Here is a 15900-nt window from a genome sequence, read left to right on the forward strand (position 1 = left end):
AGAATGGGTCTACACTTATTTCCCCTTCCATCCCATCATGGTATACCGGCTCAACCCCACCCTGGTGTTCACACATAGGTAGCCGCGTACCATGAGCTCCCAGCACCAGGCGTGTGTGTGCGTGCTGGGGGGGGCATGCGTGTGTGCCACGGAATGGGTCACAAAGGGTGGAGGGTGGAGGATCTCACCCCAGCCTCCCAGCTCTCACCGCTGACACTGCCAGAGCGATCCCACACCAGAGCCAAGAAGAATCACACTGTGTTGCCTGCCCACCCACACAGGAGGAGCCTGGCCACTCAACACAGTACTTGGCAGGCATGAATGAAGCACACCCACCGCAGTGCACCCAGCATGGCCTGATACGGTGCTCCTCTCTGTTGGTTGTGCTGATGCTGAGAGAGGTATGTAACAAAGGAAATTCCCTGTGTTGCAAAAACAGACAATATTAAGCAATACAGTCATACCTCTGGTTGAAGCTGCTTCAGGTTGAGCGCTTTCGGGTTGCGCTCCGTGGCGACCCGGAAGTAACGGAACACGTTACTTCCAGGTTTTGCCGCTCGCGCATGCGCAGATGGTCAGAATGATGTCACCCGCGGAAGCGGCGAGTCGCGCATGGACGCGGGTTGCGTTCACTTCAGGATGCGAACAGGGCTCCGGAACAGATTCCGTTCATATCCAGAGGTACCACTGTATTGTTATTTTTTTATATATATAAAAACATTTTTATTAATTTTCCAATAAAAAACATCCAATTAATATATCCAATCATAATCCAAATAAAAAGCTAAAATAAAAAAGACCAAATTATAATCCAAATTAATTATTGATTTTTTGGAGCTCCCTATAGTCTGGACCTCTGAAGCATATCTCCACATCTCAGTCCTCCTAAGCAATATTGCTATTTAAGCAATAACAGGCAACACGAGGCTAATAATGTTCTTTTGTATATAATTTTTATTAATTTTCAACTTTTAATAATTATATAATACCATAACATAACAACCATTATATCATTTGCTCTGCCAAGATTTCGACTTCCCTCCGTCCCTTTTCTGGTTTCCTTCTGTTACATTTTATTTTGCACATTTATAACATCTCCATCCTATATTTAACTTTGCTTGTCTTAAATAGGATGTTGATTCTTCTCATGAAGTGAGCCCTATCTCCATCCTGCTAGTGTCTTTATATGTGTACAGTTAGTATCTAAATATAATATAAATTTAAGTCCATTCTTTCTGGAATGCTTGCTCACTCTGGTTCCAGATGCGTATGGTCAGCTTTGCCACTCTCGCATATTCCATTACTTTCACCTGCTATTCTTCTATTGTTGGTAGCTCCTGTTTCCATTTTTGGGCTTGTAAAATTATTGCTGCCGTTGTAGCATACATAAACAGTTTTTGATCTATTTTTGGTATTTCCACTCCAAATCATTCCTAATAGAAATGCTTCAGGTCTTTTTGGAAAGGTGTATCTGAACATTTTTTAAAAACTCATTATATATATTGAGGCTAATAATGATCTAACAATATATATATAACCTGTAATATTTCACAATTCTTAAACAGAGAATATATGATGGAGATACAAATAATAAAATAAATCAATATTGTATGAACAAAATACGGAAGGTAATCAATCAATATCACAGTGGTAAACAAGCCTTTCAATAGTCCCAATCCTGTAATCATGTGATAATAGAAACTCCAAGCGTAGCAGTTCTTGAACAGAGAATATGTAATAGATTTGCAGAAAATAAAAGTCTATCACTGTTGCATGAACAAAATTAGGCAATATAGTCTATCGGTAACCTCTCTATTGGTTCCACTGACACTGGGAGTGGAACACCAGGCCTCACTGCACCAGGGGCGCCTGCATTGCACCCCCTCAAAAATATGCACCCTGGACCACTGCTCCACTGCCCCCCCTTACACTATGCCCCTGCACATTGGCAGATATGTCTGTAGAAAGGACTCTGCATTGTATATGCTTCAGCAAGCACAGAAAGTATAGCACCTTAAAGGCAGATGCCTTATGCCTCTGGAGAAGGTGGTGGTGCATGAATATTGCTGCATGAATTTTCACTGACAAAACCACACCACCACCACCTTCTCCAGAGGCATAAGGCATGCTCAGTTCACACACATTTATAAGTATGGGGGGGGGATGTAAATAGTGGAGGAGGCAGGAAGACCAAAAATGCAAGAGATGAAGTCTGTGGTGTTTCTCTGAGAAGCTCAGAAGTGACTTCAGCTTGCGTTGCCGTTGATCGCAGAAGCACCACCAGATGGCATCAGACGCTCTTCCCATCCAACGATGAGTCACTTAGTTGAAAAAATGACAACTAAACTCAAGCCCAAGAAAATACAACCGTCTTCGTGGTATTATTTGTCTAGAATGGAATATGATGTGACTGTATAATAAAATATGATATAGCCAATGACTGCAGTTAAATAGGAGCCACAGTTTTATGCATTGGGTCTGACAAAAAAGAACATTGCAAGAATTGGGAGTTTGAGGTCCCCTCACAAGACTATCCCGTGAAAAGGTATGTTGAATGATGACACCACTTTTCCCCAATGGCATTTTTCCTTTTCTTTTATGAATGAGCTGTTGCCCCCACCTGGAGATATTAAGGTAAAGATAAAGGGACCCCTGACCATTAAGGAGCCGGCGTTTGTCCGCAGACAGCTTCCGGGTCATGTGGCCGGCATGACTAAGCCGCTTCTAGCGAACCAGAGCAGCGCACGGAAACGCCGTTTACCTTCCCACCGTTTACCTATTTATCTACTTGCACTTTGATGTGCTTTTGAACTGCTAGGTTGGCAGGAGCTGGGACCGAGCAACGGGAGCTCACCCCGTCACGGGGAAGCTTAGGCTAATAATGATTTTGTCTCCTTTTCCTTTTATGATTAACTCTCACTCCTCTGGCTTACTGGGACATTGCTAACACCATTAAAACTACGGATTCTAAAAGTTTTTAGAAAGTTGCTTTGAGACTTTTTCTCATAGAAACCACCGACAAATAAATTAAATAAAACAGCAACCATTATAACAATCTCATTCGGAGGCCACCCTCTGAGACACCTTTATGAGAACTGTGATTCCTCATGTTGCTTAATTATAACAGCCAGTTGAAATTCCTACATCACAGGGGGTTGGACTAGACGACCCTACATCTCTTCCAACTCTACAATTCTACAATATTCCACAACCGGCTGCTACCACCAAGAGCATCTTCTTCCCGGTAGTCACCTGCCTCATTTCACTTGCCAGAAGCATCTGAAGAAGCACCTCTGAAGAGGCTGTCAAGACTCAGGTAGGTATACATGGGAGAAAGTGGCTGGTCTCAAATGGTTTAGAGCTTTTAAGGTCAACTCCAGCTTAGAACCACCCTTTGGTGTATTTTTTAAAGCATCCTAACATCTTTCCAAAAGGCAAACCAGAAGCGTTCTACCAGGTTTAGATACCAGAAAATAGGGAGCAGTCCTGGTCACTAGCAAAGGTGGGAGTGAATGAGAGTCATCTATTTTTTTTTCTTATTATGATTCACCAATATAACATATACACCCAAGCTTTCTCAATATTTAGTGAGATGTTTTATTGTGGCTGCCTCACATATATACACATGATGTAAAAAGGTTCAATGAGTTTCATTTTCCCCCTAATGGTCTTGAAGTATTTTGATATGTATTTTCCATACATGTCACCTCCCTTAACCCAGCAACAGAATCAGAACTTTATCTTCAAGCCAGTCATGTCTGTCTCACTTTTATCAGATGGACTGAGTCATTTTTCATTTGAATTTCCACTGCATTTTTAAGTGTCACAACAGCAAACTGGCCCTCGGAGTTCACAGTTTCAGAATTCCAGTGGCCACAAATGCATAAAATATGTAGCAAATAAATATGTTCTGTTTTTATTATTCTAGTCTATAGAAACAGATTTTTCCAATAAATAGTCATAATATTGGGCAATGTAGCTTAATTCCTGAAGATCCTACCGAAGATTTTATATGAACTTAATATAGAATCCAGCAGGCAATTCTCTGTTCGCACAGAAACATTCTGAGTTCACATTCTTAAAAGTCTGGTGTTGTTTGTCCAAAATATATTTCATCTGTTCAGAAGGCTTTCTTCAGGAAATGGTTCCACTACAACATGTTCCTGAGTATAGGAATATCTTGCACCCGTCGTGCATCCAGGACATACAGGAAGAACCTATCAACAGAGACATATTTTACTTTAAAGATGGTGAACTAGATGGGCAGTTCCAGAATGCTGACTTTTGCACGTAAATGTGTTCTCTTCAGAACCTGCAGCTGAGAAATATCTTCTCACATTGACCATATATTGGCTTCAAACCATGGGCAAGTATGATGCCTTCTAAAGTTGCAAAGGAGTTTAGTTTTTGCAGCAGGGCCATTCCTACTGTTATGCAGAGGACCTCAGAGAGCAGGTGCTGGTAAGAACTGGTGGCCTGCTTCAATATTCCCCTTTATTGGAGTTGCATGTACTACATGGTCTACCCTTCAGCCCCTAAGCTAGTCTGCTGTTCCATCACCAGTTCTGAAATCAGATTCAACTGCGAGTCCAGTAGACTTCTATACACAGAATGGAGAAAGGGCACCATCTAGTATTGCAGCTTAGGCTGGAAAGTTTATGAACCATTCCTGCTGTAAAGCTTGTACCAATTTTTCTCTTCCTTCTCTGTCACTTCTACAGAATGTTGCAGCATCACAAACATTCTGAGGTGCCAAGTTACTAGTGAACTTTATGATGGTTGCCACCTAAGGATGCTCCGTAGGACAGCAAAATCAATTGCCTCAATATCTAGACCATAAAAGAGGCTGGATTGTAAACTTTTGCTACTAAAGTAGGCATTACTGTGCCCAGATAGGCAGTATAAGCTAGTTTAGAGGTTTTTAAAACAAAACAAACAAAAAACAAAATGCAGCAATATTTCAGAATTCAAATTCAACTTTTGAATCTTATTTTTTGAAATTGAGTTTTCTGGCTGTCTAGAAGCCTGAAATCTTAAGTCTTGTGGATATATATATATATATATATATATATATATATATATATACTTTTTTGTACAACTTTGTCAAATTCTTTCTTACTTTCTCAATCAATCGATATATTTACCATGCATAGAAGGTCTTGCTTCTCATTGGCTGGGTGTAGCCTCCTCCAGCGGTACCAGATAAAAAAGAGCAATAGACCAAGGGAAAACATGGCCACCAAAATGCAAATTGCAATTGTGGCAGACGTTCCTGGCAGCAGATCTTCATTTTGAACTGCAGAAATAAATAAATAAACAAACAAACAAACAAATAAATAAATAAATAAGAATTGCTACTGAAACAGCATCAGAAAAAGTAGTGGAAAATAGCTTGATGTCTATACATAATAAGCTCAGCAGATGTATACCAATAGGGAGGAATTTCAATTCACTTAGTAGTTTCAAAACAATACATGAACCAAAACACAGCCACCCTTCAAAAATTACACTTATCTGAATTTTGCAATGTAGTTCTCCAGCCAAATAGCATGTGCAAAGGTACATATGTTGGGGGGATGTGTGCATAAAAATGCATATATAAGTGAAAATAGCATACTAAAACACATTATTTTGGGGGAACTTGCCTTGTAAAATGTGTATATCATGCAAATGTGCATACAGACATTTGTACATTATGAGACATTAGCTCTAAAATGCTGTTGAAAGGACAAGGACTTAAAAACTGATGTGGAAATATGTATCTCAGACTGGGAAAATGAGAAACTGAGAGAAACTGAAACTGATAGATTTGTCCCTCCATTTCTTTAACTGATCCCCAAGATGTTGTTGTTGTTGTTGTTGTTGTTGTTGTTGTTGTTGTTGTTGTTGTTGTTGTTGTTGTTGTTGTTACCACTGGCATATGCACAGCATTCGAGGCAGTGCCATGGTGTAAGTACCATCTTGTTTCCTAACATGTCATTTCTTTATAAACATAGGTATTTTATCATGGAAAGATTATATAAACAACACAGCCAGAAGCACAGTCAACAGCCAAGGACATCGTTTTATTTTCACTCCCCATCTTCTGTCCTGGATTTTAACACATGTAAGATAATGATTTGTGAAGATGCCTTTCTTTCAACCGACCAGGAAACAATGTCTCATTTTTAGCTATTCCAAAAGTGTAGTATGGTCTTCAAAATCTCTTTCGTCCACCCCACCTCCCAAAAAATCCATGTTTTGTTCAGATTGTGGCATTGGTGGTGCATTTAGAAAATGCATATTCTACAGGGTGCTAAAAAATATTGGGAGTGCCAAGTAAAAGAAATGTTATAGAACTACTGATTTGGCCAAAAGCAGGACCCTCCACTCATGGGGAAACCTGTGCCCAACAATGTGGATCACAACAGGCCACAAAACTGCAAGCACCCTGAAGACAGGTGGCTAAAAGACTAGAGGTGATGGGCACACCCTGCAATCAAGTTGTCTTCTTCTTTTTTAATGTTCTATGCAATCAGCTTTTTAAAAAAGTAAGTAAATTAAACCCAGAATCATCAAACTCACCATGTATAATCCCAGGTATAATCCCAGGTAAAGTCACCTCTTGTTCAGTGTTTAAAGATGGATGATGAATAACACAGGTTATTGTGTTGTCCCAGACATATTTGAGGAAGACATAAGAAAAATTGCTGACAACGGTCACTGTCTGGTTTAGGTGCTGGGTGACATACTGCTTTGGCTCCACCAGAAGAGGTTTGGTGACCTTCCAGGTGATCTCTGGAGCTGGTCTCCCTGTTGCTGAGCAGCTTATCTCCACCACTTCTTCTTCAGGATTGCCTGGATCCAATACACTCTTCACCGTCACTTGGGGTTGTGTTAGAGCTTTAAAACAAAAGAAGCTAGTTAAATTGTCTTTGTAACTGCTAATTAAAAACTAAGAAGCCTGAGAAAGCAGGTACATCTTTCACTTGGTGCTGAAATGGCAAGAGGTCTTGATGCACTCATAAGTACAAGGCACCACCAAGGGAAGGCTGTATCTGTCATTGCCATTAGATGTAAAAAAGAGAGAGCCCCCTCTGCTGATCTGAGAGCATGGGAAGGGTTGATGTAGGAAACGTTGCCCTTTCAAGTACAAATGTTCTTGCTGAAAAGAAATAACATGGCATTGTTGGCCTTCCAGTAAGATTGGAGGCTTCCTTTAAGATCATACGACTCTTACCATAGACCTTGAGACATGTCCTGCCTGTGATGGGTCCTATGGGAAATACATTGAAGATGCACTTGTAACAGCCTTCATCCTTGAGTGTAGCATGGAAGGTGATGGCAGAAACCATCAGTCCACTTTGGGACATGTGGACATTTCTTTTGAATTTGCTCAGTATTGTAGTGCCACCAGCCTCACTGTAAGTAGCCATGTTGGTCTCTTGTTCCCCCTGCTCCTGCTGCCAGGTGATCTGAACAACGTCGTGCTTTTTGGCCAGCCGACATTGCAAAGTGACATTTTCTCCTGCTGTGATGTTCCGAAACCGCTCGTGAATCACCTGTGTTACACCTGCAAAAGAAGCCAAGACTGCTTAAATTCTTGGGAGCTCAACAAACGCTTAGAACATAAGAAAATTCTGCTGGATCAGACCAAAGGTCCACCTGTTCTCTCAACATCCTGTTCTCACAATGGCCACCAGACGCCAGATTCCTATGGTATTTTCATAAACAGTGATGGTCAAATTTGGCAATCTCGGATTCTCATTTCTCCTATCTTAAGCTCAGTTCTCCAAATTTCTACCGCTGTTTTTTTATAGCCCTCAAGAATAGCATCTACATTTCCGTGCTCACATAATGTACCTGTTTCTATGCAGATTTTGCCTAATACACCAATTTTTGCAAAATATTTTCCCCAAATGCATTTTTATATCTTCCTTTCACTAATATATGCATATGTACACGCACTTTACCCTAGTATATGCATTTTTGTACACACTAAAAGGTAAAGGTAAAGGTACCCCTGCCCGTATGGGCCAGTCTTGACAGACTCTAGGGTTGTGCGCCCATCTCACTCAAGAGGCCGGGGGCCAGCGCTGTCCGCAGACACTTCCGGGTCATGTGGCCAGCGTGACAAGCTGCATCTGGCGAGCCAGCGCAGCACATGGAAACACCGTTTACCTTCCCACTAGTAAGCGGTCCCTATTTATCTACTTGCACCCGGGGGTGCTTTCGAACTGCTAGGTTGGCAGGTGCTGGGACCGAACAACAGGAGCGCACCCCACCGCGGGGATTCGAACTGCCGACCTTTTGATCGGCAAGCCCTAGGTGCTGAGGCTTTTACCCACAGCGCCACCCTTTGTACACACTACTTGGCTGCAAAACTGCACTGCAAAATTAAACTGATTTCAGTTGCTGTTCATGTCCTGTTTTGGTAAGGGCAAATATAGTAGGTCCAACTTTAATGTGAACTCTTCCATCCCTAAAAAATAATAAACAAAGCATCTATCATCAGCTTTAGCAACACACTGCAAACTTCCCACCTTCTCGATAGTCATGTGGAAACTCAAGGCTGTGTTGAAGTAACATTCTCTGATCTGGAAATATTTCTCCATAATCACTGATGTAAGAAATGCACACTTCACCTGCTCAGAGGTACTTTTTTCATTAAATCAGAGAATCAAAGAACTGGAAGTGACTTCGAAATATGTTAAGCTTCTTTTTAAAGCTACACTCTCAGCAAGCAACATGTATATGAGTGACAGAACAGGTACAATAACAAAAGAATAGATGCATCGTATGATAAGTGATAAGCTGCTCTGGAGACACAACCTATGGTCAGAAACAGCTGAAGGCAGCTGTATAGAGAACAGCATTCAGGGCCCACCTGAATGACACAGAGATGATGCATAAGTCCCTAGAGTTCACCTCTAGCCCAGACATATAGTTCTGTTACGTAGACTTGTTTTAAAAGTGTTTCTGATTTCATCTGAGTCTTTATTGATCATTATTTTATAATCATTTTCTGTACACCACTTACGATATTTACTTTTTCTATTTAGCAATTCATACATTTTCCTGAATGAATGACTGAATAAAGCAGTTCAACTACATTCTTGGTGCAGGATCTGAAATGTGAGACGCCTTGTCCCATATATTCTATTATGTTCCAGATTTGAACCTTGAATAAAAAGTAGGTGGCAGGGCTCAGCCCTGTTGCTCCATGGCACAGATCATTTTCATTCACTACAGGGTCTAGTTCACTACATTTATGTTACATTTTTGTTACATGTCAATTGGTAGTCTTTGGAGCACCAGTGGTCCATGAGCTTCGATCAGGTTGTCTGTGATGTGTCTATGGATTTGCAGTTGAAGATGAGAGATGGCACATCCATTACATTAAATATCCATATGGATTTTCAGTTGTAATTTGTAATGCTTCTTCTATTTCTTCTGTTGTGTTTTATAAGATTACAAGTGGAACTCAATGGAATTCAAATTGTAATATAATAAAAGTCCAATACATGAGAAATGATAGAATGAATAAAAATACAGCAAAAACGATGTGGTGTTGCAATGGCTACAAAAGGCAGAAAGATAATTAAATGGTCTTCCAAGACTCACACCCATTTTCAAGTGGTCTGTTGCAGGGGGAATGTTTAGGAACAGCTGTGCTAGAGAATCAGTGGCATTTTCACAGGGATTTTGCAAATACAGTAATTAAACTACAGTACAGTGGTAGCTTGGGTTAAGAACTTAATTCGTTCTGGAGGTCCGTTCTTAACCTGAAACTGTTCTTAACCTGAGATACCACTTTAGCTAATGGGACCTCCCACTGCTGCCGCACCACTACTGCACAATTTCTGTTCTCACCCTGAAGCAAAGTTCTTAACCCGAGGTACTATTTCTGGGTTAGTGGAGTCTGTAACCTGAAGCATCTGTAACCTGAAGCATCTGTAACTAGAGGTACCACCTTATGTGCATTTATCTGTAAATAAAAACAGCATACAGTAAGGGTAAAACCAGGTCTGAGCTACCTTCCACTGCACTACACTGCACTGCTCTCGACAAACAAAGACAGCAGTGGCTGCTGCAGGCACTTCAGCTGATGTTTCTGGGCTGAGCACCAGCACCCATTCCTGCAACCACTCCCTGCATAAGCTAATGAGCAGCAGTGGAGAAGGACTAGCTGCACTTTAAAAACAGCTGCTGTTGCAGCAACCGCTATATTACCTTAAAATACCTCCAGGAGCAATGGACAGCTGCCGTATAGCAGCAAAACCACAAGTTTTCACTTGGAGTCCTGACCAAAAAATGTAAAAGGGGATGGTAGCATCAGACCTAGTGGGACCAACAGTTGCCCTACCACTCCAGGCACTGACACCCCAGGGCCTGAATTAAACTAGCTTGCCATGGTGCAGTACTCACCAGATAGCACCATCATGCAGAATACGAAGGTGAGCCGAAACGCAGAGTACATCTTGCCTCTGTAGTCTGCTGTCCACTGATCAGTTCTGCATTGTGTATTCAGAAATATAGCTACTTCTGCTTTGGATACTCCCAGGGGGAACTGGCTTTCATAACAGCTACACTTTGATGGTAATTGAACACACACACACACACCCACGCACCCACACACACACCCACACACACACACACCCTGGCCCATTTTAACTATAAACAAATTAAATTAATCGGTCTTATCTTTTTCCATTTCAAAAGAAACTGATATTTTCATATCTCAGGACTTTGGATAGTGAGAAGAGAAACATTTCCATATTAAAGCTAAAGGAAGCTTTGCATTCCTGAATGTTATTGTCCCTGTTTTGAATGTGGGACACATTCTAGCCAGGCAAAAGCACTCAAAAAGGGCCTGGCCTAGAGAGAGAGTCTTAAGCACCAAATAGAGAGGCCTGGAGTGCCATAATCGGCCTTTGGGTCTGAGATTCCTCACACTTGAGACAGTAAATAAAACCACTGAGCACACTACAACTTTGACCCATGACAACACTTATTTCTCTAAATCTTCTTTCCCCCCAAACTTTGTGCTCTCAGGCAAGGCCGCCACATGTGCCTATAGGCACCTATTTCTTTCACATCTTCTCCGATAGTAGGTAGCAGGGCAGTGCTGCTTACCTGACTTCCCCACTGTCTATAACCAAGAAGGAGAGACGAAGGGGTGAAATGGCAAAGGAATCAAATTTCTAGTCTGCTTATCTTCCCAAAAGAGCACAAGGCAGCAAACAACAAAGTAGTAGAAACAGGATAATTAAAATTAAATAAACCTATTTAAAACCTTCAAAAATAATAAAGGACACCTAAAAATCATTTTTTAAAATACCAACTAAAATCTTTTAAAGCTATCCTCAGGCAACGCATTGGCTCAAGACTTTAGCCCAAGGATAGCCAAGGTGATGCTCTCTCAATGTTCTTGGACTCCAGCACCCATCAACCGCAGCTTGCATGGCCAATGGCCAGGGGTGATGGGAACTGTAGTGTTGGCTACCCCTGCGTGGCCCCTTTCACCATGAGTGCTCACATATTCAATTGTGGGGACAGATGCCCAGCCAATTAGCCTTGCACTTTCTTAGCCTTTATATGCCCAAGTTAGTGTGAGATTCTACCAGGGAAGGGCCATATCTCAGGTAGAGCACCTGCTTTGTATGCAGAAGGTCTCAGGTTCAACTCCAACATTTCCAGGTAGGGCTGGAAGAAAACCTTGCCTGAAGAGCAGCTTCCAGTGTAGACAGTACTGAGCTATATAGACTAATGTTCTGACTCTGTATAAGGGAGCTTCCTATGTTCCTACAACAGCATAAGCTCCTCGTAGGCCAGACACCAAAAGACTAATAAGACCAAATACTGTTTATTGCACTGAATTTAATCATGTTTTACCCTGAGCTTCTATGGACTCCAATGCTCAGCTGGTTCTACAGACCCAAGATGTCTCATACATAGCAGACAAGGTCAATGGTAGGGTTGCCATATTTCAAGGGGTAAAAATCTGGACACAAAAAGTTGTTGAGCTTTTTTTAGAGCCAAGCCAGAGCCAGACCCTGAACCAGAGCTGCCCTTGCACACACCCCAAAAAATTAAAAACCAAAAATCCTGAACATTTGCTTTAAAATGTAAAATTCTCTCCAGGTGGGCATGTAGGACCCCCAAAAGAAGACATGTCCTGGAATTCCTAAACATATGGCAACCCTGTCAATAGTGTTACATCCATGACACAGCATTCTAAAGAAGAAACATTTTACTAATCACTTTGGCTGCATAATTCATCATACTTCAAAACCGCATGTTGTCAGTTTACGATATGTGCTATAAAAGGAAAACACCCAGAAACCACTAGATAGCAAAAAGTTTACCGTACACACAGTTCTTTATCCCCAAGAAACCAACTTCTTATTTATTTCCTTAAAACACAGTTTTTGTAACATGATTGTTTAAACCTTCTTCCAGGATTTATTTCTATTTTTGTGCTTGGGGACACTGGGTGAAAAATGAGGAGGTGGACATCAGGCTGCTTTGCAAACGAAAGAGGAACAACATTGTGTGGTACGTTTTATGAGCAAACTTCTCTTATGCTATTTTATCACGTGGGCAAAATGTTTAGCCGGAGATAAGGTGAAAGTCAGATGATGAATCATGATGAACCCCCAAAAAGAATCCCAGCCATATCACCTGGGTCTTTCCTCTCTCGTTACTAGAAAGCCACAATTAGCCTGTTCTGACATATCACTTTGAAGAAGTGACATCATTTATCTCTTTGGCAGCTACACACCTACCTGTGATGTAAAAGGGGAATTTCTTTGCTGTGTCATTTTACTCTATTGATTTTGGTTATGGAAACCACGTGAAAGAACGTTTATACCTTCTGACGGGATTTTACTCTTCTAACGTTATTGGCAGAGCAATTACTATAACACACTCAAAAAAGGAAGGAAGGGGAAGTTGAAAACTCTCACAGAAGAGATGGGGAATAAAGGAACCAAAGAAAGGTACGTTTAGTGTTACTTCAAGTGGGAGAGGATTCAGGTTATCCCAGCTCCAGATTTAACCTTGGACTTTCCCAGTTCAAGCAGATAATGGACCAAACTTCTTCAATGGTTTAGTAAAAGCTGTACTTATGAAATGATGTTGGGAGACAAGGCTTCTTGTATACTTGGCATCCTATGTCTGCATGCTTTTAATCTATAACATATAGCTATAGATATGTAGATATAGTTTTAATTCTATTAATGTTTAATTGTTTTTTTAATTATTCTTTTTCTGTGTTTTAACTGTTCTTATTTTATCTTTAAGCCACCTTGAATCCCTGCCAGGGAAAAAGGCTGGGTTTAATAATGTTTGAGGATCTCAAATTTAGATGTACAGAAGAGGGATCCTAAACCTAAAGGATTGTGATGTTCTACCATCTTAAGGCTGGACTTCCTTGGGATGAGGCTGAAGTGTTAGGGATAAGCCCTCCATCCACTAGACAATGCCGTCCAATTTGGCTTTCATGAACTCTATGCATTTTTCTATTAATTCGTTATTTCTATTAATTCATTATTATAAGGTAGCTTCCTATGTTAAGTTGTGGGCTCGCCTCACTATACTGAAACTTTCCCTTTTCCCTATTAGCAGGACCATTTCATAGTCAGATGGGGTGTGGGCATTATTTCATATAAAAATGGACACCAGTGCAAAGAAAGAAAGACAATTCTAAAGTCTTGTGTTTGCTATTGTGCCACGAATCACTTCACACACCCATTCATGTAAGAGTTTCTGTATGTAGGATCAGTTTATCTCTCTTTGACATGCCTCTGCCTTAGTAAGACACCCAGATGAAACAAGGAGTTGGAGAAATGGGTGCTAAGGAAAATAGGAAGCTGCCTTGTACTGAGCCGGACCATCTAGCTCAGAATTACCTACAATGAATAGCAGCGGCCTTCCAAAAGTTTTAGGCAGAGTACTCTTCCAGCCCTTATTGGAGATGTTTGGGATTGAACCTGAAACCTTCTGCATGCAAAGCAGATGCTCTACCACTCATCTATTGCCCTGATCTGGGAGAGGTCTTCCCATCTCAGGTAGGGAACAGATATTCAGAAGGGGAAAGCATTTACAGTACTTGTACACTGTGGCTGAACTCCATTCTCAAACAGCTTCTCTGGTTTTTATGTTGCAGCAGAAAGCCTTTGCCCTGCCTGAGGAGAAAGAAAGGCTTTCACATCAGAAGTGAGTGAGTAGTTACTTCTCTAAGCCTCTTGCAGAGCCTGGCTAGGGGGGCTTCTAGAGCATCACCACTTTGGGGCGGCATTCAATCGCACACTGGCAAAGGCAGGCTATGCAATTAAATTTGGTCTGGAGGTCTTGCACAACAAACCCAGTTCCTCCAAAGATCGGCCTTTCCCCACATGATGGGAAATTGCACAGGAAAGTGTGGATCACAACTCGCTTGACACAACACAAGGAAACAAAAATGAATTCTAGATAAACAGGCTTTGTAGAAGTGAAAATGACAGCACTGCAGCAGAGCTTCACGCTTTTCAGATCGACGGAGCAAAGGGCTTTGGGTTTTTTTCAGTATTAGAACTGAGGTGAGCTTTCACAAAAAAAGCCCACTCCTAGTTACCATAAGCTTTTCTTATTTCTGCTGCCTAAATTAGGTGGGGAAAGTTAATTTTGTTGTTGCCAGTCAGGAAGCAGGATCCATGATATTTGTAGTTTCTCATGCCTACCTCAATGTTGTTGTCATTATTTTTACACTCAAATCTTATTTCTGCTTCTCCTTCCAGTACAAGCTGAGGACGTTTCATCAGTTCATGATGAGGTACTGAAAGATTTTTCCTATCCTCTTCAAGATTGTGTTTATTATTTATATTTATATCCTGTTTTCCCTCTGAGGAGCTCAAAGTGACAATAGTTACTGTATTTTTCACTCCATAAGACACACTTTTTTCCTCCTAAAAAGTAAGGAGAAATGTCTTTGCGTCTTATGGAGTGAATGTGTGGTCCCTGGAGCCGAATTGCCCAGGGGCGAAAACAGATAATACTTTTTCTTTTTTCTTTTTTGAAAGTGGGAAGTGGGTGTTGAAACAAAGTGGCTGATCGGCAAGTGATCGGGAGGGAGATAAGGGACGCTAGCAATAAAGGAGGCTGCCTGGGAGGGGGGAGGTAAAGACAGCGAACTTGCAAGGAAAGGAGACAGGAAGACTAAAGCAATGAGGAGAGAAATTAGAAGAAAAGGAGGAGCAAAAAACTGCTCCAGCTAAGGCAAACAAGAGGGAAGGGAGTGTTGAAAGGAAGCAGCTGATCGGCAAGCAATTGGGAGGGAGAAAAGGGACACTAGGGATAAAGGAGGCTGCCTGGGAAGGGGAGGTAAAAGCCCATGGATCCTCAGGATTTTTGCATTGGGTCACCCCAAATTCACCATCAGATCACATAGCATGTCCATGACTACAGACTGCACCAAAAAAACATGCACCCACTGTTGTATGGAGCCGCAATGGTGCAAAAGCGTGGTTACAAAGCATGGATCCACATGGATCCTCAGGTTTTTTGCATTGGGTCACCCCAAATTCACCATCAGATGACATAGCATGTTCATGGCTACAGCTTGCACCAAATAACCACACATCCACTGTTTCGTGGGGTTGCAATGGCACAAAAACATGGTTACAAAACACGGATCCACATGGATCCTCAGGATTTTTGCATCGGGCTACCCCAAACTCACTGTCAGATCACATGTCTGTGGCCACAGCATGAACTACAAAAATCATACATCTACTGTTTCATTCAGAATATTTTTTTTCCTTCTTGTTTTCCTCTAAAAACTAGGTGTGTCTTATGGTCAGGTGCATCTTATGGCGCGAAAAATACTGTATTTCCCTTCCCATTTTATGTTCCTAGTAAGCAAACACCTCTTCACAGGAA

The 15900-nt window shown here is 41.4% G+C and overlaps 2 protein-coding genes across 4 annotated transcripts in view; one reads left to right on the plus strand and one right to left on the minus strand.

Annotated features, from left to right (window-relative positions):
• Positions 1 to 971: 971 nt before the first annotated feature.
• On the minus strand, positions 972 to 10508 carry LOC308589670 (OX-2 membrane glycoprotein-like). The gene is made up of 5 exons (XM_081199064.1): positions 10408 to 10508; positions 7220 to 7552; positions 6565 to 6882; positions 5145 to 5296; positions 972 to 4217 (listed from the first exon to the last, which is right to left on the minus strand). Exons 1-5 carry the CDS (start codon positions 10457 to 10459, stop codon positions 4113 to 4115), a joined length of 960 nt encoding a protein of 319 aa, XP_081055190.1. The 5' UTR covers positions 10460 to 10508; the 3' UTR covers positions 972 to 4112.
• A 1095-nt stretch (positions 10509 to 11603) lies between these two features.
• LOC308589698 (uncharacterized protein) overlaps positions 11604 to 15900 on the plus strand; it is a 474186-nt gene continuing 469889 nt past the window's right edge. Inside the window, exons 1-4 of one of the 3 annotated variants that reach the window (XR_014009418.1) lie at positions 11604 to 12537; positions 12892 to 12980; positions 14153 to 14199; positions 14760 to 14794. Coding sequence is in view for 1 of the 3 variants with exons in the window: in XM_081199120.1 (XP_081055246.1) it covers positions 12955 to 12980; positions 14150 to 14199; positions 14760 to 14794 (111 nt within the window). In the remaining 2 variants the exon portion in view is untranslated. Of the gene's footprint in view, positions 12981 to 14149; positions 14200 to 14759; positions 14795 to 15900 lie in introns of all 3 variants that reach the window. The other 2 variants (XR_014009419.1, XM_081199120.1) reach the window with 2 other exon arrangements.

This window comes from Podarcis bocagei, assembly GCF_964188305.1.
Source record: "Podarcis bocagei genome assembly, chromosome: 6".
Taxonomy (NCBI): domain Eukaryota; kingdom Metazoa; phylum Chordata; class Lepidosauria; order Squamata; family Lacertidae; genus Podarcis; species Podarcis bocagei.